This window comes from Athene noctua, chromosome 8 (assembly GCF_965140245.1).
Source record: "Athene noctua chromosome 8, bAthNoc1.hap1.1, whole genome shotgun sequence".
NCBI lineage: Eukaryota > Metazoa > Chordata > Aves > Strigiformes > Strigidae > Athene > Athene noctua.
The window spans coordinates 28,678,288-28,699,751 of record NC_134044.1 but is presented as its reverse complement, the minus strand read 5'-3'; the positions used below and the strand labels follow the sequence as shown (position 1 = coordinate 28,699,751).

Below are 21,464 nucleotides of genomic sequence, written 5' to 3'. Positions count from 1 at the left end.
CAACTTTGCTAAATATATTTTAGGATTTCAGAGCTTAAAAGCCAGTAAATGTTATAATTTGAAGAAGTTAATGCTTCTGAATAGAGAAATGCACTGTTAAAGAATATAAATGAGCATTGGAGTAATAGATATTTTATGTGAATCAGGGTTTTTTGTGAAAGAGTATCTTATTCACAATGTTATAATTAGGGAAAAAAGAAACAGGTAGGCTTTTGGGCACACAGTGTGTTTTTCAGATGCAGTCACTTAAATGCAGTTGTCTAAAATTTTCAGCTGTATAAAATAATACAGTGTTATTCTGAATAATTTATTGTTAGGTAGAAAACGTGTGGAGTTTAAAGTTTTTAGTTAAAGTATTAAGGGAAAAAATAAAACACTTGTATAGATTTCGGAGTGTTTAGATATTTGGTTACTTAATTTTCTGTTAAAATCAATGGGCAGTAGCATTCTAAACACTTAAACGACTTGAAAAATAAAAATACCATTTTTAAAGCATCCCTAAATTAACAGAAGTTAGAGTTTGAGGAAGATTATGCTGTTACATCCTGAAACTGCTGAACCTTTCCCTATTCACAGCTAAGGGAAATGGATAGAGAGTACCATGCCAAGAAATATCTCGACCACATTTTTTCCTTCAGGAAATAATTAGAGCTTTTTTTGGGTTCCAAGCTGCAGTTCTTCCTCTGAGAGAAACTTTTAAGTAAACCCAGGTAGCAACTGCCCAGAGCCGGTGTCCCCACCGTTAAGTGAAGAGTGATGGATTTGTATTCAACAAGCTGAAAGCCAGTGGTAAGGGTGTGGGAGGTGTCGCAGCACTTACTGTTGTATTGTACATGGGCTTTCAAGAAGAATGTTTGCAGGGGTGGTAATCAGCTGGTTTGGTGCTTGATGCCAGAACCGTCGGAGTAAGTCACTGGGCGATGACCATCCTGCCCTCAGTTGCTTACAGAGGAGGGGAATCTGATAGAGGAGAGGCAGAAACAGTGAGCTACAAAAATGTAAAAAATTCCAAACAGCAGATAATCGTTACATTTTTCAGTACTGAGAAATAATTTGGCACATTCTGTACAGCTTTTGCAGAAGAGTTTTCAGGGAAGCTGTTTTCACTGTAAGCTGTCATTTAGCTGCCAGAGTTATAAATCTTCAACAGACTGTTAGGAGATAGGTAAATGCACCCTTAGCTGTGCACAGATGTTGTAGGAAAAAACTTACCGCAGTTTGTTCTACTGGAATTGTATGTGAAGTTTTCGTGTTGTTAGAGCACCACAAGAAGCAAAGCACCCAAACCCCTGCAGTCCCCCACCTGCTTTGCAGTTAGAACAAATACCTTTTCTTGCGTATTCACTGTCAGCTTGGAGTTTTAGGGAGTTCCTCCTGAAGATCTGCTTCCTTTGCACTAAAAGCATGGGGAAAACATAGGGAGAACCATATTTTGGTATTTGACCTGAAAAGAGATCAAAAGTGAGAATGAATGCTCAGATTGTGAGGTTTTGTATGGTAAATTGCTTTTTTGGGTATTTGTTCTCTACAATATGCAGCACAGCATCTGGGGGTCTTGATTCAGGACTTGGATTGCAGGCAGAACATAACTCCAAAAGAGTGTGAGTCCAACTCCTCTCTCCAAAAGGATAATGCAAACAGTATCAATTGCTAAATTTTCTCAAAAACAATGGCTTTATTGGGCACTGAAATTCAGAACTGTAAGACTACATTTTGATGAGAAAAAGCCGATGTCCCTAAAGTAGCATTAAAAATGTATTCATGAAGAAATTCACTCCAAAAATCATGTTTATGGTGCTGCCTGCAAATACTATAAATAATAACAGAGCTTGGTATTTCAGAGAGATGATTTCCTCATGATTTCACACATTGTTTTGAAATAAAGTAGATTGTAGCTTGTTGTTATGGAACAAAATGCCTACATAGCAGGAAGGGGGGGGTGATCTGTTACTAGTTTTTTCATTCCTGAATGTGTGTGTATTTTTTTTTTTTAAGTCCTTCATTTAATTTCAGTCCCTTCGTACTGGTCATTTATTTTGCTTAGAGCTGGTTTTCCTTCTGACTAGATCTGTCTTGTATCACTTGTATCTGATGTTTTTCTGGCCGGGCTATTGTTTTATGCATTTTCTTGAGTCGCGTGGGTGCCCGAGCAGTGGCCAGTGATGCAGCGGGCTGTGGAATGTCAGCTTTAATTAGTATATCTTTAATTAGTCTCTCACACTTCTCGCGGAGGGATGCGGCTGGGCAGAGGCGGGTTATCAGAACACAGCTCCGACACGGAGCAGCTGGTCTCCTCCTGTACTCCCATTCTGACCGTAAGGATTTGGTGTGCCCGACGCAGGGAGGGAACGCGCTGTTAAACCTTCTACAGATTTGGGGTGATAGCACGGTCCTGACAAAACTTTCATCTTAATGAGGGTGGCTCTAGGGCAGTTTTAGAGAACCGCGTGCAGGGAACTGGCGAGATGTTCCCTTTCGGTGGGAAGTGCTTGGCAGAAAGGGGAAGAAAGCTTGGCCGGGGCTGTGACAGGGACAGCTGCCCTCGGGGTGAATTATCCCCAAAACGGGTCGGACAAAGCTCCTGCTGGTTGGGGCTTGGTCTGGGGGTGCTGGGGGAGTTGCAAAAAGAATGATTTTTGTGTCCCAAGAATTTTAAAAGTAGCTCGTGGAGTTGCAGTTTTAAGACATTCCGATTTGACCTTTGGGACTATTCTATATCTTTAAACCTACATGAACGCTGCTTGAAAACAAAGAGAGCAATCTCGATTGACCCAAACAGCAGTGGATCAGCTCCCCTGATTGTGAGCCCGTAGGGACAGACACATCGTCCTTTTGTCTGTGTCAGGAAAGCACGTAATACTTCAAACTGTGCTTAGCACTTCACAGACCCAAATGCAATTAACTGATGATGATAAACACTAAGAACAGCTACGCACCTGTACCTCCTGTTGAGGAATGAAGGATCGTTCCAGCTGATCATCATTTTTGAAAGTGGGAACTCTTCAGTAGTTTTCTGTGAAAGTAGAATAATAAAACTCTTCAGCAACTGTACCAGTAAGAGTGTGAAGCAGCAAAATTGCAGCCATTCTCAAGCAAATCTGTGTTCATAAAATTGTATAGATGTTTAGAATAGCTGTCACTTGATGTGGCAAATTTCACACACAGCACTTTGATCTCTATGGTATTAATGTGCCAAAGTTTTAGAAATAAACTGTAGATTTCGAGTATCAGCTTGATTTATGTTTACTCTTAAGAATTCAAAGAAAATATTTTATATAGTCTCAAAAGCTGCATTTCCAGTTGCCAAAGATTAGTAACTGTTAATGAATACCAGTAAACTGACAAGTTGTAAAGAGATTATAAAAGTAGAAAGCTAATTATGTAAACAGCATTATTTTGGAAATATGTTAATCCCAGTTCTAAAAAAATGGCTTTTGTAGGGAGTGAATATTACTGTCATTTCTTCCAATTTCTACGAATTTCTTAAGCTCTTGATTGCTAATAAACCAGTGCTTGGCTGATGATTGGCAGAGCTGTAGAACTGCCTGCTGCACTTGGGAACGTTCTTTAATTTGATGTGTCTCTCTTAACACCGACGAACAAAACAGCATTAGAAACTGTTTGCTGAGGCTTTCCGCAGTCGCTGTTAAACACGACTTTGTGAAGCGTGGAGGAAACGCACTTCTGTTTTCTCCTTTAGATGAAGGGTACGCTCTGGTTCTTAATTTGCAGCACCCTGTTGTTGTTAGGTCCTTTGGAAGGTGCCAGTCACTTTATGTGAAGTTGCCTACTGGCACTGATTTTTGTAGCAGCAATATAGCTACTCAAAAAAAAAAAAAAAAACCAAACCAAAACAGCCTGAGTATTCCTCAGTGTAGGCTCCAAAATTGTAAAATCATGTTTCCTTTTCATATTATGCTAGTTCTCCTCTGCTGCACGTGATGAAAGATACTCAAACTCTCTGGTGGATTGGCAGCAGATGCTCCTCATCTGGAGCCATTTACATTTTCTTTTCTTCCCTGAAGCACTAACTTTCGCAAGAATAACCTTTTGAATAGTATGTGGCTGCTTCATCAAATATGGTTGTGTGATGTATTGACTTAGTATACTCAAAATGTCAAGGATATGAATATAGATTTTTGTACCCTTCACACATACTGAATAAATACCACTGGACTGGGAAGACTGCTGGGTTTGGTTTTTTGTCTTTCCGTGCTGAAGACCACGTTTTTTCCACCATTGTCCAACTCTTTTGAAGAGTTACTTTGCCCTCACGGCTCTACACACTTGTCTCTGTGTTTTGCCCGCATCAAGCTCGTGGGACGTCCTCGTGGCCACGGGGGTTGTGTGACACGGGCACAGCCAGACCCAGGGTATCTCTGAAGTGCTCTTTGCCAACTGGAGTTCTGTCTGGTTTATTATCTCTGAATAATGGATTACAAAGGTGAGAGTTTGTTGTTTTTCTTGTTCTTTCCAGGGGACATGAGTTTTGGGTGGATTTGAACGTTATGAAATTATACGAAACTGTTGAGTTTGACCAAATGCGGCGGCTGTCCACACCTTCCTGCCCCAGCTCCAGCTCCAACTACTACACGGTCTGGAAATACTTCTGCAGGGACCACTTTGGCTGGAGAGAATACTCTGAGGTATTTAACACGTTCCAGAATCCTGCTCTGGGGTTGTAATCCCAAACTCTATGTACAGTATATACTCTGTATATACATTTTTAGTCTGTTTCCTCTTTGAACGTTCCGGAAGGTTACTTAAAGTTACTCTTAAGGAAGATAATCAAGAAGGTCAGCATTGAACTGAAAAAGCAATAAAAGGAGAACTCTGCTCTGCTCAACTGTGCCTTGAATTATCCCTGAGAACAACAGAGAGGCGGAGGCTGACCAGATAGTCAAAACTGAGAGCAGACTGGCCCATGTCAGTACAAGAAAGTCCTTTCTAATCCCTAGAAATCTGGTTTTAAGATGGCGGGGGGGGGGGCAGCTTTCTGCAGCCATTTAGCTTTGCAGTTTTTCATTAATTTACCTGTCCCCAAAGATACCTCAGCACAGGACATGAGCCTCCAGAGTCACGGGATCCAGTCCTTCGCTGTCTTGTAGCTGCTGCAGCTGGACGTCCCACGGCTGCCAGCCCCTCCTCCTTAAGGACCTTTTCCCAAACGTCCAGCTTAAATCTCTCCACCCATGGTTTATGCACACTCGTTGCAGTGTCACTGTTGGCCGTTGGTCTTTAACAGCCCCAGTTTTCCCTATCAGGTTTTAAATAGGCCTTCTCTCTTCCAACTCTTTGACCCCAATTATGGACACAGGAGTCACATCTGCTGTCAGAGAGTGTTGTGCTAGACCAAACCAAACCCAGCCCAGGATACTGCCATTCACTTCATTCAAGTAAGCTCTCCAGTAAGCCTTGTAAATACCTGTGGGAGTTAAGAGCTCATCTTTGGCTGGCCAGGGCTGTACAAAACCTCACTGGTGTCTTACAGCTTTGGCAGTACCAGAAACACCTCCACCAGTGTCAGCTGGATCACATTCATCTTTTTCATGCGTCACGCTGACTTTGTGAGCGTGGTAGGAAGCTTAAGGCAGAGTGCTGTATACAGTTTGAGCCTCTGTGATTGAAAAAACCCTGCAAGAACTGGAGAGGGTCTGGGAGAAAGCATCACAACAAGTTTAGGATGCTTCACCTGCGGGGAGAAGTTAAAAGAACTGGGTTTCTCTAGCGTAAAAAAGGAAAAAAAATCAAGAGAATCTATTAATGTATAAAAGATTGCTCTAAAGCAGACTTCTGCTTTTCACATTCAGCAGGCAGAGATAAAAAATAAGTAATTTGTGGCAAGGGAGTTTCAGGTTATATACTGGAAATAACATTTGACCTGTAAAAATGAGATGGCACCGAGATGGTAGGGAAGTTGTGAACCCCGCCTTGTTGGCAGAGCTTACAAACAGGTGATGGAACGTTGTCAGGGGTCTAAAGGTACTTGTGCCTCAGAGCAGGGGAAGGGAGTGGGGAGGGATTCTTTGAGGTCTCTGGCAAAAATAATAACTTTGGACATGAAATTTATCATGTGTATGTTTTTGTTTTCTTAATTTTCTTGAAACAGCCTGTTGTAAGATTGATAGAAGAAGCCAGCTGCCGGGGTCTGAAAGAGGTTCGGTTTGTTACCTGGCATAACCAGTATATCTTGAACATCAAGGATGGATTCCAGCAAAATGCGTGTTTCAGAAGAGAGATCAAGAGGAGACCCCTTCTTCGCTCGTGCGTTGTGCTGATGCCGTTCTTACAGTACGTATCCCAGCAAAGTGGAAACTTTGCCTTTGGTCTGTCCCCGAGAGTTGTGTTCCTTCAGATGCGGCAGGGAAATGAGCAGCACTGGGTCGAAAAATCAGAAGCAATAATAAAAAATCTCAGTCACACTGGCAGCTTTTGCTTGTCATTTTTCAAGATAAATATTATCAGAGGAACTCCTTCCCGCTAGGCTCTGTTTGTTATTTAAAGATTACAGTGTACCTTGTGGATTGCAAAACCTCAAGTTTGCCAAAGCGTTGTCCCGCTCTCAGCATCTCACTGCCCGTAGTGATTGCCAGGCTATCAGTTCTAGGCCCCATAAAAACAAGCGTTCAAAAACATTTTATAATTTTTCAAGCGCAATTAAAACATGCCTTGTTTTTATTGTCGGCTCGGCTGGGGGGGACCACGCTCGCCCATCAAAGGCAGAGCGAGGAAAGTGTTGCACTGTAGTCATTTTTGATTACAACTCATAAAAATGCCATTTTTGTGATCTCACCAGCACAGCTGGAAACATTATTGTCAGAGTTCAGTAGTTAGGAACATATTGTCCTGTTAGCAGAGGGGTGGAAGTCATTAGGCTGCCGGGCAGCTTGGCATGCTGGGCCAATCAAAGGGGCTCTGACTGCTGCAGGAGGGCGCGAGTGCTCATTAGCTTGCAGAGCCGTTACCGTGTCTAATTGCCAGGCGAAGGTGAATTTGGTCAGAGCCTCAAAACACGTGGTTCTAAGAAACATTTTTAGATATGGTTTTACAGGAAAGCAACCCAGAATTATTAGAGATCCTGGGAGGATGCAGGTAAAAAGACCAAGCGTGGAGTTTCTGGTTGTAGCAATCCTGATTATCATCTTAATGAAAAATAAGGATTTCAGGCAATCTCTTGGTGTTTTGCTACCAGTGGCTGTTTTACCACGGTGTAAGTCTATAATTCTGAGATATGCTAAAATTATGCAATTTCCACTAATTTTAGTGGACCCTTGAGGGTTCCGTACTCATTAGGGCTTGACCATAACTATTCACGCCAGCTACCAGATCTATAAACTAAGCTTTGAAATTTCTGTTGTTCTTCAGTAAACCTCATTCTTCTTTTCTTTATCTAAAGACCTTGTAATGCTTATTTTAAAATCTACCAGTTCTTACCAAGGAAAAAAAGAGTATTTTAAATACTTAGAGGAGCTCTCTTTAAGAAGCCAGCATTTGCCTCCACTTATCTCACAGTGCTACCTGAGATTTTTTTATTTCCCTCCCCTCCCACCTGCTTGAATGTGTTGTAAAATTGGGAAAGAATTCTTGAATATAAACTGTGGGAAGTGGATGATAGTGGTTGACAAATGTTGACTTTTTAATGGCTTCCCTTGTATAATAAATGCTTACAAATAATTTACACTAGTCAGAAGAAATGAACAAAGTACACCAAAGGATTGCAGTATTTTTATGGTGTTTGATGTCTCACTCATTAAACCATAACTTATTGTTAATCCATGCTTGGTCTTCCCGTCCAAGTGTGAGTGAATGTGGTTCTGCAGTAATATTTTTTACCCGTTGACTTGAGGGGGAAAAAAAATAAACCAAATGCACACTGTAACATTGCAGACTGCTGTTTTCATATTCATTCTTAGAAAAATCCAGTTTCTGGGTTTCTGTTAAACTATTAATAAACAGTGAGAAGAATTTTGAGTTGAGTCAAATCCATGCAAATAAAGTGAGGTCTCTTTTTAGCCTTGAAGAGCAGGTGAAAGCCACGTGAACACTTTTTTTTGAAGAGTGTGTCTGCTCTGAAAAGTGCAAATGCTGTTAACAGTTTACTGTCTCTCCGATCCAAATCAAAAGTATCAATTTAAAAATAGACTTTTTTCCCCCCCCCCTCAACGTTTTCAACCTGCAATCAGAAAATCACATTCAGTTTTTTCCTGGGTCACACAAAAATTCACACACGGTTCTTTCAGGCTCGTATATCACCAGCGTTAAATATTCTGAAAGGCAACCCTTAACTGACATTTGTGTGGGTAAGATGTGAGTCGCAGCACAGTTGTTATTTATCTAGATAGTTATGTTGGCTCTGCCGAGAGGAGCAGGCTGGCGAGCAGGGACAATCAGCAGTTGCTCTGCGACTGCGTGTGCTGCTGCACCTTGCGCGCAGATGGCCCGGGTGAGAGTCACGGCTCCGCGGGTTCTCGGGCAGCAGCCTGCCTCAGCAAGAGCAGACCCAGTCCCCAGGAGTCACCCTGGAGAGAACGGCTTTGCCTTCAGCAGGTTGGCTGGTTTGTTCTCCCGTAACCTTCCTTCCCACAAAGGCGGCCTGGGGAGGGGAGTTGGCCTGGCGCGTGTGAAGCCCCGCTGCGTGTTCGCGGGAGGCAGGACCTGGGTTTTGTCAGAGCTCCGCTCTCCCAGGCTGAATACACAGAGGATTCCCTTTCCCCGTTTCCCCCTTGCCAGGACAGGTTTCCTCCTCACGCTTCGGCAGTGCCATGTTAGCAGAACACAAGTGACCTGAAGAAATTTTATGAACTTTTTAATATTCATTAAACTTTAATATAATGAAATTTAATTTAAGGGCACCTATGGGGTGTGGAGACAAGATTCACCTTGTGTCTTTCCAGCCAGCTGGGGGGTCCCTGTGACTTCGTTGCCTTTCCTACCAAGAGCTGCCTGATTCTGGGTGCACCCCGCCCGTTTGCATTGATGGTGGGTTGGTCCCAGAGTCAGGAACAGCTTTGCCTATAAAAATACTGTGGTGAAATAGTCATCTGGTGACACTTGGAGACAGTTCCAGGTGTTCTTTGGAAGTGAAAGGGAAGAACCTCAGCAGCTTGCAGGAGCTGAAGAGCTGTGGGCTTACAGTGTGAGACCCAGAGCCTGAAGCTGCAAGGTGTGCTTGCTCCAAGTATGCTCATTGACGTAAGAGGGAGAACGCCAGAAGTAAGGATTGCTCTGCGGAGTAAGGCTTGTTTGTTCAGGTTATGATCAGGTGAACATAAGCCACAGATGCCACACTCTTTGTCTAATTTTAGAGTGAAAAATTCCAGAGAGTGCAGGTATTCCAGAACAAAGTCTCGCCACGCCACATCTGGGGTCCTTAACTGGACTTTACTGGTGTCCGTCCTCGTTCCGCATCCGTGCTGCTCTTCTGCCACAGCCCTTGCAGGCAGGAGCTCCCCTCCCTCACCCCTTCCTGACTTCTTACCTGGCAGCAGTCCCAGGAGGAGGGGCTGGGCTGGCACATGAAAATAAGCAACTGCAAATGCAAATCTACATCTGGCCTGTGCAAATGAAACTGAGAGCGCCTTCCTCGGCAGGCTGCCGGGCAGCGCTGCAACCACAGCTCCTCTTCTGCATAATGCCGTGACACGTCAGCAGGTTTTGCCTATAAAATGGTATTAGTTGGGGTTATTCATTATTCATACTGTACAAGAAAGTGTATGTTTCTACTCCCTATATTGTATTCTAAAGAAGTTAGGTCAAATGTTGCCATCTTATTAATCTTTTCTTATTCTGTATGTCCTGTTTGTTATGTTAAAAGCACTGATGCTTTATAGCTACCATGCAAAATAGTTGTATTTGGTAGTGTGCTGCCTGTCTGTAGTTTATAACCCCATCCCAGAATGTGAAAAATGACCACAGTAGGGTTTTAACCACCACCAAGCAGTAAGATTTCCCTGCGTGGATCAGCATCCCTGCGTGGAAAGTCAAGATTTTGTTGTCAGTGTGGATGGAGGAGTTGCTAAAATGGCAGAAATAGCTGGCCTGTTTGTTTGAAACAGGCATTAAAGATATGTAAATTGTTACAGAACTGAGGAGCAGCAATTGCTTAAGACGTGTTGGTGGTGAAATAAATGTGATGAGAAGCTCTTCTGTTCGTGAATGTTTAAGGACCAAGTTTTTCTCCTTCCCCATCTAGGACTTTAGGTGGCAACTCTCCAGTGCCCTCTCTGTCAGCCGAACCCGCTTCCTCCCATGTCTTATCTCCAACTGCTGTTACCTCTCCAAACTTCTATCCTGAAACCTGGATTAGTATGGATCCATCTCAGGACTTCATCCAAGTGCCTGTTCTGAAGGAAGATAAAAGCTATAGAACCATTTATAACCTGTTTCACAAGACTGTGCCAGAGACCAAATATAAAATTTTGAAAATTCTGAGAGTGCAGAATCAGTTTCTGTGGGAGAAATATAAAAGGTAAGATAATGCAAATACCATTCTTTTACAATAGTGGAAAAATAAATTATGTAATTTGGGCTGCAAGTAGAGTTTGATCATTAAATAGAATACACATTAAATAGAATAAACTCCAGATTTCTGAAGGAGCATCTTCAGTTGAACAACTTTATCTGAAAAATATCCAGAAATTTCCTGTGTAAGAGGTTTAACATACTGTCTGCTGGTAACTGCTGTAAAATCTATCTTCACAGAAACTTCAGAACAGATCTAGGGTATCCGGTTGAAAAATCTTCCCATTCACTTTCAAGCTGAACTAGGAGGAATTTGCATCAGATAATCTCTGTATTGAGGGACAGCCACTAGTGCCCTGGTTCCCCGGAACACGGCGACCCCCCGGGGCCTTACAGTGGCCTCACAGAGACGAGATCCTGTCTCAGTCAGTCCTGTTCCAACCAGAGATGCTGTGGCTGAAAGTTTCCATCTGCTGACCACAACTGAGCTGCAGTTAGATTGTGGATTCCCTCTCCCTTCTCGAGAAACGCGGGAGCTCAGGAGGGGGCGAGGGATGGGCTGTGTGAGCAGAGACTTTCATACAGCGTTTGTGCTGGTCTCGAGCATCTTCACCCCCACCCCGTCTCTTAATAACTCCTCTCTGAGGTCTCTTCACAAGCTCTAGAGGTGTTTAATTTTCGCAGGGCTGTTGTTTTCACTCTGAGGAAGATTTCCTTCTGCACCCAAGGTGACAAACAGGCAAAGATAAGCAGGCGCTTCTCAAGCCGCTTTGCTGCCAAAATTTTGTGAAATCTTAAGGATGGGCCATTTCTAGATCATCAGAACCAGATCATTTTCATCCCAGGTATATTAAGAGATTCTCCCAAGCACTACTTTTTATTACTGTATTTCAGAAAGATTGGGAGAGATTACAAAATTGACATCTTGCTCCTATTTTGGATTATTAAACAGGGGAGAGCGCTCTGCCTCCAGCAGTATCAGCTCAAGACCTTTCCAAAATACTTATTTCAGACAAAAGCTTTTTGTGAGGGTGCAAGACCCACTCTGCTATCCCTACAGAAATGTTTTCCTCTCTCCTCTTAGAGCTTTACTATTTCAGCGGATAAAACTGATATTTGAAGAGCTGTAGTGAAAACTGCTTTTCCCTTGCAGATCCGCAGTGAATACTCATCTTCACTTTCCATTTTCTATTCCAGGAAAAAGGAATACATGTCCAAAAAAATGACTGGGCTCGACAGGATAATGAACGAAAGGCATTTGTTCCATGGCACCTCCCAGGATGTGGTGGATGGGATCTGCAAGCACAACTTCGACCCGCGCGTCTGCGGGAAGCATGCCACCATGTTTGGGCAGGGCAGTTACTTTGCCAGAAAAGCGAGTTATTCCCATAACTTCTCCAAAAGGTCCCCCAGGGGAGTTCATTACATGTTCCTGGCGAAAGTACTGACCGGAAGGTACACGGTGGGAAACCACACCATGAGGAGACCTCCGCCGGTCAACCCCGGCAGCATCACCAGCGACCTCTACGACTCTTGTGTGGACAATTACTTTGAGCCTCAGATTTTTGTCATTTTTAACGATGATCAGAGCTACCCTTATTTTATTATCCAGTATGAAGAAGTTAGCAACACTGTCTCCATTTGAAAACTTGTGCTGCTGAATTATTCATTTTAATAAACTCTCTTATCTGGCATGGGTAGCAGTTTTTGTGGAGAAAAAAAAAAAAAATTGGACATTGCAGAACTGGTTAAATTACTTGCTTGGAAGGAACTAAATCTCAAAATATAGAAAAGAAGATCTGAAGTGACCAATTGTGCACTTGCTGTTTGATTATGTATGTGCAAATTGTAAATATTTTTCCATTGTTTATAGTTGAAAATCTGTGCCTTTTGTTATAAAACACTGTTTATTTATGTTAGTAAATATTCATGTTTGAAAGTGCGTGTGTGTGTGATTTCAGTTGCGTTCTGTGCATATTAGAGTGGCTGGAAAATTGCTTATGCCCTGATCTCGAAATCTTAAGGATGGGCTATTTTTAGATAATCAACCAGAAAATTTTCATCCCAAGTATATTAAATAAGAGAATTCTCCCAAGCACTATTTTTTATTACTGTATTTCAGAAAGATTGGGACAGATTACAAAATTAACATCCTGCTCCTGTTTTGGATTATTAAAGAGGACAACACAAAGACATCATTTTCTAAGCCCGAAGTAAAATCAGGAAGAGGTTAGTATGGCCCGCAGCCCGGCAGGGTTTGGAGCTGGGTGGCTTCCCAGCACCTCCCGGGACATCCAGTTTATCCCTTTTTTTGCCACTGTGGCCACCCAGGCACTGCCAGTAGCCAGCAGGTCTGTGCCATCGAGCCCAGGCACGTGCCACCAGCCCCCGTATAGCTCTGGGGAACAGATTTCTTGGAAAAGAAACCCCAGACAAAGCCTCTTTTTGATGAGGTTTTAAAATGTGATCAAAAGGATGACAATTTGTGTTGATGTCACAACGATATGAAATTAATTTTGAAATGATTGATACATTAAAATAATTGCCAACACATAATCCCTCCTTTAATCAGGGTATTTTTTGTGTTTTCCAGGCAGCTGTGCTCGGCTCAGTGCTCTTCCATAGCTGTAGCAGGTGAGGGACAGAAACAAGTGAGTGGTGTTTGCAGGCGGGGACTGGCGGGTGGGTCATTCCCTGCCCCTCCCAACACCAGCTCAGGCTGGTTTTCCTCTGGGGAACCTCTGAAGCACCGTGGGGCCGGCGCTACGCCCTCGCTAGCCACCGGGCCACCCCGCAGCCAGCTCACCCGATGCCACCTGGGCTCGTTCCACCAGTCGTCAGAAGCTTGTCACAGGCTCAGGTCCCGGCTGCCTTACCAAAGCGTTACGACATTTCAGTTACGTGGCAAGAGACAACGTTACAGCCCAGCAAGATTAACTTCGATGCTTTATAATTGTTCAGCCCCAGTTCGAGGTACCTGAGCTGCCCTGTCCTCCTTAGGGCCTTTACAGGATGTTCTGTACCTCGTTAGGAAAGCTTCGCCCGCTTTATGAGCACAGGTGAGGCCGAGGCAGGTCGGGTGGCGGCAGCACCTCTGCCGGCCCCAGGACCGGGGCTGGTGGGTCGCTGGGCTGGGAAGGCAGCTCCAGACTCGGGGCCTTTTGCCTCTGCAGCTCAGCAGCAAACCTTAAACTGAGCCTGGAGCTGCGCTCCTGTGATAACCTGCTCCATATCCACTTTCCGACCAGGGCCTAACACAAACGTGGTTTGCCATGGCGGAGAACCATTTACTCCCACCAGCTCTCCTGCCTGTTTCTGCCCCACTGGCTCACTCACAATCACCTGCAGGAGATCAAAGCTGGTAGGTGAGAGGAGGGGGAAGGTCCAAGCAGCTGCTTCCAGTTAACTCCCAATCTCTTCTGAGGCTCTTGGCAGCGCAGGGCAGAGCTCAAATCTGAGGGGGTTTAGCTTGGAGGAGGAGAGATGGTGGGATGGGAGTTGCCAGCTGGGATGTGCAACACGGAGGAGCTGCTCCTGGCTGTAGCGCTGCCTCCTGAGGAGATAACTCTGGAAAGGTAAGGCTGGTTGTGGCTGATGATGACATAAAGCGAGGATGTCTCCTTTCCAGAGCTGCTAAATCTGCCTTCCCTTCTTTCCCGTGGTAACTGGGTTTTCCTGCAGGTGCCAAAGCCATCGCTCGGCAGTCCTGGTGCTGCGAGGGGGCGGGGGGCTCGCCTCCATGTTTGGTCTGGCTGTAGTGGAATTGGGGTGGAAAAGTGCAATTCTAACTGTTTATATGCACTGCAGACCCTCGCTGGTGCCTGTCCTCGCCGTCCCTGGGAGCGGGGGGCAGCATCCTGGGGGGGCAACTGGAGCTGGGAGCTGCTCTGGCAGCACGAGCCCAATGTCCGAGGCGGTTCCATTACGTTTGCAGCTCTGCGTGTGTTTTGGAAGTGTCTTTACACTGGAGTTACTTAAGAACTAAGATTTAGGATTTACTCAAGAGACAAAGGTTTGGAATAAGGGTTGCCGTTCTTGTGGCTTTTGTGCTCAGTAGTTCCCCCAGTTTGAGACTGAACGGGACCAGTGTGGGAGCTGCAGAGCCCCCGCGGGGCATCGGCGCTTTCCCCCTGTTCTCGAGCTGTCGTCGGGGGAATCGGTTCTCTTTTTCCCTTGGATGGCACAACAGAGTTCTGGCCCACAGGGGCCGTCCCCCCCACGCTGCCAGCTGGGCGCTGGGTGCTCCTGCGCTTGCTGCCCGCTGATGCTCCCTCCCGGGGTGGATATTTCTGAACCTTCTCACCTTTTTAGACTTTCGTTGTGGGCGCCTTGAAATGGCTGCGGGGACGGGTGATAACGGGCTCCGGCAACACTCTGCTGACAACGTATTGAAAATATTTATGTTGTTTCCATGCCAACCTGTTCCAAGTGTACAAGGAGAGGCTTATCAAATTAGCAGCTCCTCAGCGCGTGGTGACGTGGTCCTGTGCACAGGACCCGATTTCCCCTTTTGTGCCCGTGGAACTCTGGCGCCGTAGCTCGTGTTGTTGCTGCTGTTGGGAGCCCGGCTGGTCGCGGGGATGTGCTGGCCGGAGTTTGACGCGGCTGGTCCGCGGCAGCGGAGGACGAGCAGAGGCTGTCACCGCGTGCTGCTGATGCACGGCAGACATCAATAACCCTCTTGTTGTCCATCTGTAGCTCTCCCGGGGCTTGTGGAGCATCACTTCTGGCTTCCAACCTGCCCTGGGGCTGCCTGCGGAGCCGTGTGGGCATCGGGGCAGAGCGTGGCGGGAACAGAGCGTGCCCCTAATCACCGAGCTGGCTGTTAATTGCCTCCTACGTGCCTCGTGGCAGCTCCTTCCATAGCACCAGTTGCTCATGGGGCGTCTCAGCAGAGTCCTCTGAGCAACTGGTTATTATCAAATCCTGCTCTGGAGCTGCCCTGGAAGAGGAACATCAGGCGGGAATGGGCCTGATCCGAACCCGTGGGAATGCTCCTGCTCGCGCTGGGGGGCTGCTGCAATTCTCCTGTGCGTGTTTGTGTATATTAGAACTACATAAATATAACCGAAGTGAAACCCTCACAGGGCCATCGCAGCTGGTCTATTTAAATGTCTGTCACCAGATTTCCCACCCCTCCCACTTCCCCCCTTCCTGGTTGTTACTGAACTTGGCCTTTGCCTGAGTCTGTGCAGGAGGTTCCTGGGGCTGGGGCTGGCCCTGTCCGTGGATGTGCAGCACCCAGGAATAAATAATAGTATTTTCTTGCCCTGCTTTTGGTGGTGTCACTTGTCAAGAATTCGAGGACAAAACTAGGTGGAAAATGAGTATTTGTGATAAGGATCTCGCTGTGTCATTACTGAAATTGCAGGTGATGACACATGCTGGGGGCAGAGCCGTGTCGTTATGAAAAGCCGATCAGTGCAACTCGCGGCTGGCGTGGGGGGGCGGCGGCGAGGACGTGTGGTGAGAGCGACCTTCTGGGCTGTGCTCGGTGTTTCCAGACCTGCGGGAAACCAGAATGGGCTGCAAGACGTGGTGTGTGTGCCCTGGGCATCGCGGGGGGGCTCCGCTAACCTCCACGGGTCTCTGGGGACCCTGCCAGGTCTGGAGGCAGCGGTTCAGGTGCTGACGTGGGTGACACTGAAAGATTGGGCCACATCTGAAGAGCAACCACTGTCCTGACTCAGCCTGGTTGGGCTGTAAAACACCCTGGTAGGGACCCCAGCTCTGCGTCTGTTTTGGCCTGAATCTTGTACCAGTGACGTTTGGGGCTGGCGAGCTTCTAGATTTCTTCAAAGAATAATAATCTTGGAGTGGGGCTGCTCCCCATCCCCTCCTTGCAGGTGCTCGAGGGTTGCTGCGCTGGGGCAGCTCTGCAGGAGGTGTTCAGGGACGTGGCCTGAAGCAACGTGGTAGCGGTGGGCGATCGTAGTGGGGAGGTTCCTCAGGAGGTGCCCTTCAAGGGGGAAGGAGCCTCGGGAGGTGTCTAGACCAGCCTCCTGCTCAAAGCAGGGTCAGCTCCGAGATCAGACGCGGCAGTTCAGGGCTTTGCTGAGCCTGTTCTTGAAAACCCACAAGGGTGGAGGCTGCACAGCTTCCTGAGCAACCTGCTCCTCCACCCGCAACGTCCCTGCTGGGGGGTAAAAAACCCCTTCTATCCAGGATTATGTTGCCCCATGATGACGTGCCCTGGCTTCTGGTGCCCGTGTGTTGCAATCGGTTTATATAACTTCCAAACCTGGTGCAGGAGGGTTTAGAAGTGGCAGCAGTGATGACTGAGACCATAAATCGACGCAGCGAGACACGTCTTGGCAGCAGGCTGCGGGAGCTCGTGCTGGATGCCTCTCCCAGGGACTTCCACAGGATTTCTGCAGCTCTCAGAGTTTTCTTTTCTCACCGCTGGGGGAAAAAACCCAACTTTCCTCTCAACTTTGCTGGGAAAAGCAGAGCGGGACAAGGCCAAGGAGACTGTTTTGCTGTCGGTGTCGTGGCAGGGTGGTCACAGTGTGGCCCAGGGTCTCCTTCTGCTGGAGGGGGGAAGTTGATGCCGCAGCTCTGAGGCCTGAGGCCTCACGCCGTGGCCCATGCGTCGAGTCATGAGGCTTCGACAAAGCTTAATGCACCAAGAGCCTTCGTGCTTCCGGGTATCCAAACCCTTAGTAGCAGACACACAACTTGGGGTTTCAAATTTTTATTTTTTTCGTGTGGAAATCTGAGGTTCTCGCACAGCAGCGGGAGTTGGGAACGGGGTTACAGGAGGGAGCGTCTCTGGCTGCTGCTGGGGCTTCGCCGCCGCTGGCAGCCATGGTCCCGTCGTCATGTTAACATCACGGCAACCGGAAACATCCTCCCCTTAACTTTTTCTCTTCTTATGGCTACAAAGTCTGTTTTTATGAGAATATTTTCCCATAGGCTGGACAACAAATGTCAGGTTGACCTAAGGGTTGTTCTTTCTTCAGTCTCTTTTGGGCTCCCTTTCATCCAACTAGCTGGGTACAAGTTGTTTTAAGCACAATTAGGCCGTTATAAATCATCTTCTGCTTTTCTTTTTTTTCCTTTCACAAGGAACACATTCTCATGCATCAATACACGCTCAGGTTTTTGTCTGTCAGACTTTGTGCAATCCTCATACCTCTGCAGCTGACCAGCACAGGATTGTTTACCAAACCCTCACCAAGAAGCAGATTCGTCCTGTCCCAGCAGTGTTTTGCAGAGGAATCCATCACACAACCACGTGTCCGCGGTGCCTGGACCTGCAGCCGCCCTGGGACGGGCTCAGGGCAGGACACGGGCGCAGTTAGTGGAGTTGACCTACTGCTGTCCACGCAGATGGGGGGTGGACATGTTGGTCTGCTCGGAAACTAGGTCATGGACAAACTTGGAGAGCAAACTTCTCTTTTTTTTTTTTTTTTTTTTTTTTTGTCCATCCCAGTTGACAAGGATGTTCCCAACCATTTTCACTTCCATTACCCACGGTGCAGCATCCCAGGGGCTGTGCCTGGCTGTATCTCTTCACCATGGTGGCTTCTTGAGGGACCCTCTGCTGGGGTCCCCCACTGCTGCTTGGGCACGTGGACCTGAAAGCAGTTTTCCTCTGCCCAAGCCGACACGGGGTACCAAGCAGACTTGGCTGCGGTGCAGTCGTGCCCTTCGGGCTCCTGCTGGCACACTGTTAAATATGGGGCCTCTTCTGCAACTGCACCCTGATCCCTGATGAGGGGAAGGGTTACAAGAGAGAGAGGTCAGGTCAGAAGGGAAAACATGCCCAGGACCTTCTGGATAGCAGCAGGGAAGGTGCTGTCTCTGATTATTTGCACACAAATAGCCTCTTGGCATTGACTGGCTGAATATATCTTAGTGGATGAATGCAAAAAGGGAGAGCCAACAGAGCTCAGCGCAGAGCCAGCGCTGGTGGGGAGCAAAGCAGGGGAGGAGATGAACGACAAGAAAGGAGGAAGTGATTTAAGAAAAATGAGAATTGGTTTCTTGTGAGGAGGAGGAAGAGAGGGTGAAAAGAGCAGGAACAGAAACAGGGGAAGGGGTCACAAGAAGCACTCAAGGAGATGTCCAGTAGGAAACAAACACAAATAGAAAGCGAGAGAGGAAACGTAAGGAAATGGAAACGCAGGTGCCAATGGCAAGGAATCATCAACGGGCAGAAAAAACAAAGGTAAAACCCGCAAAAATCCAGCCCCCAGGTGTGTGGTTACGGAGCTTTATCACGAGTGGGTGCCCCCCACCTGAGCTGCTTTACACGCGCTCCCATGCCCTGGGCTCACCCCCCTCCGCTGCGGGCCAGTGCTGGGCAGGGGATGGCTACCAGCACGGTGGTGTGCAGCGGTCCAGGCTGCCCTTAACACCCTTGCCAGGCCGTCAGCTCTTCTCTCATCCTCTAGCAAGTGTTTCATCGCTCTGGTGGGTGTTTCACAGCAGAACCTGCTCCGTTTCCCCTCCCGGGGGGGTCTGGCTGTGGCAGCACGAGAGAGCGCTGGGCAGGACCGTGGGTGTAAGCACCCGCTGCTGCGTGATGGAGGGCAGGGCTCTCAAAAGGGCAGGTAATTTTTAATTTATTTTTTTTTTTAAATTTCCACTTAACTTTCGGTGTCGTGTTGGAGGATGCAAATACACCCTCAGCCCCTGAACGCGGATGCAGCTGCGGGAACCGTTCATGCAGGCGGTTTCTGGCGTGGCCCCCGGCTGTCACAGCCTGAAGGGAGGGCTGCTGTTGGGGAAGGCTGGGCAGGACTTGGCGGGCACGTTGTAAAGCATTTGGGGGTTTTGTTTAGTTTTGGGTGGGTGCTTTCTGAAAAATCTTGTGTTTTGGCCTGGATTTAAAAGTTAATGAATTAAGTTATATGGCAGCTGCTCTATGTGGATAAAGCCACACTCTCATTACCAAATCCTTTGCAAAAAGCCAAAGACAGTGGGACCAGGGACCACGCTGCCCCCCCCGCGTGCTGCAGTAAGCTTCCCATGGAGCTGAGGGGGGTTGCAGGCAGGGCCGGGGCTGCGTTTCACGCACCCGCCCAATTCCTGAGCACTCTCAGGTCAGCAGTGTCCTGAGACAGTGACTAAGCCCGTAGGAGAGCGGCGGGTGACAGCTTAACACCTGATGGGTTTATTACTGCCACGAACTCCGGGTGGAAGTTTTGCACGTTCCCACCTTCCGCTTTTCGCTTCAAACACTGAGCGGTTCCTGGGGCTTCTCGGTGCTTTTCACACATCAGTCTCACCCGCCGCATCCCTGTCCTCAGCAGCCAAGCGATCCTGAAGTGGTGATGAGGGTGTAGCTGCCCACACGAGCCCACTGACCGCCGAGAGCTGCCCAGGCCCGGCAGCGGTGGCCGGGGGCTCCTGCCCGCATGCACAGTGGGCAGGGGACAGGCAGCTCTGCCGGGGCTGCGCTGGGGGCAGCTGGACAGCAGCATCCTCCGGAGACAGGACCACGGCTCATGGCCTTTGCTTGGGGTTGGGTGGCCACAGGGTGTGACCAGGGTAAGGCTCGGACCCGATTTCTCGTTATTTCTCTTAACGCCACTTATGCTGATCTCGTCCTGTCCAGCACCCGAGCCACGGTGTGTTGCTTCGTGTTCTCAGAGCTGATTGCTCCTGTTGTTTCCTCTTGGGGCTACTCCTGAAACAAAAATGTAAATTATGGTTTCAAAGAAGTTCTGGATTTCCTGTTACTTGGAAAACAAGCCTGAAAAACTCCCTAGTGATGAGGGTGTGATCTGAGCACAAGGCCTGGCCGGCTGAGCTTCGAATGAAGCCTTTGCCTGCGGGCTGGCTGTGGTCAATTCCTGACAAATAAAATATCAGCAGGATCATAACAGAAACAAAACCAGTCTGGGGTGAGGCTCCCTCCGTGCCGCAGCTGTTCAGGGTGCTCAGGGCTCCCGCCCCGTTAGTATTCATCCTAAGCAAAGGCCTTTGTGGGGCACGCTTGCCTTGGGGCTGGTTTTGGAGGGCCAGCTCCCGCTACCCTTTGGCCAGCAGCGTGGCTCCATGCGGGATGCCACAGGATATTATGGGATGCCACGGGATGCTCGTAGCCGATGCTGGGCTGCTGCACTCCCAATGGGCTTTCCATTGCCCCCCCGTGCCAAGGGGAGGCAGACCAAGCATCGTTTTGGTTTATTAACTTCATTTCCCTCTTGCCGATCCTATGAAATAACACCGAAGTATAAAAGTTGAGGCCGTAACTTTTCCAAAAGCAGTCAGTAATTCCTTCCACCGCTTTACAACACCCGCTGGGCACACAACATCAGCCCTCCTCCACCTGTCGAGCGGGACGTGCTGAGTTGCATCAAAAACCACACGAAAACGTCCCCCAGGTTGGCCCAAGCAGCGGGGTGAAGGAGCTGCTCAGTTCCCTGGGTCCTGCCGGGGGCTGAGCCCGTAGCCATGCCGGTGGCTCCCGCCCGGGCGGGAGCTGTGGGCCTGTTGTGCTGCCCGGGGAGCAGGGGGGGACACGGGGCTGAAAGGAGAGATCTCGTCTGGCTGGTGCAGGCTCTGCTGAGCAGCCGAGGTCTTTCTCGTTGCTTTGGCAAGGCCGCTGGGTCAGGGTGGGGCAGAACCACAACCCAGCGAGTGGCAAATCTGCACATGAGATACGCAGAGATCTCTGTTCCTGCTCTTTATTTTTTTTTCTTGTGGAAGGTCAGGCCTTCTGCAAGAGGAAATGGAAATGGTGAAGCCACAGCCTGGAGTGGTTCCTGCTAAGATTTTTCCATAGAGTGAAACTGGAAATGACTTTTTAGAAAGACATAGGGTGATTTGTCAGTATTTTTGTTCTGCAAAAACACCTCACTGTAATCAACAGCACCCTCGCTAAGGAACAAAAATAAGTTCATTGCTAAGGATGAGCTGATGTTTATTCCTCCTCGTATAGCAGTAGGACGCTGACTGTGTTCCTGTTGCTGACACTGCACAAATCCAGATAATTTTGTTGGTGTTACTACAGGTGTCTTCTGCTCAGCAGAACGTTACAGGTGAGTAAA

At 47.7% G+C, this 21,464-nt stretch overlaps 1 protein-coding gene across 2 annotated transcripts in view; it reads left to right on the top strand.

Moving 5' to 3' along the window:
- Positions 1–12,400, top strand: part of TIPARP (TCDD inducible poly(ADP-ribose) polymerase) — a 42,407-nt gene extending 30,007 nt beyond the window's left edge. For both annotated transcript variants that reach the window (XM_074911839.1, XM_074911838.1), the window contains 4 exons: positions 4,478–4,646; positions 6,110–6,291; positions 10,193–10,468; positions 11,659–12,400. In XM_074911839.1, the coding sequence (XP_074767940.1) occupies positions 4,478–4,646; positions 6,110–6,291; positions 10,193–10,468; positions 11,659–12,106 (1,075 nt within the window). In that variant the 3' untranslated portion in view covers positions 12,107–12,400. The remainder of the gene's footprint in view (positions 1–4,477; positions 4,647–6,109; positions 6,292–10,192; positions 10,469–11,658) is intronic.
- The last annotated feature ends 9,064 nt before the right edge of the window (positions 12,401–21,464 follow it).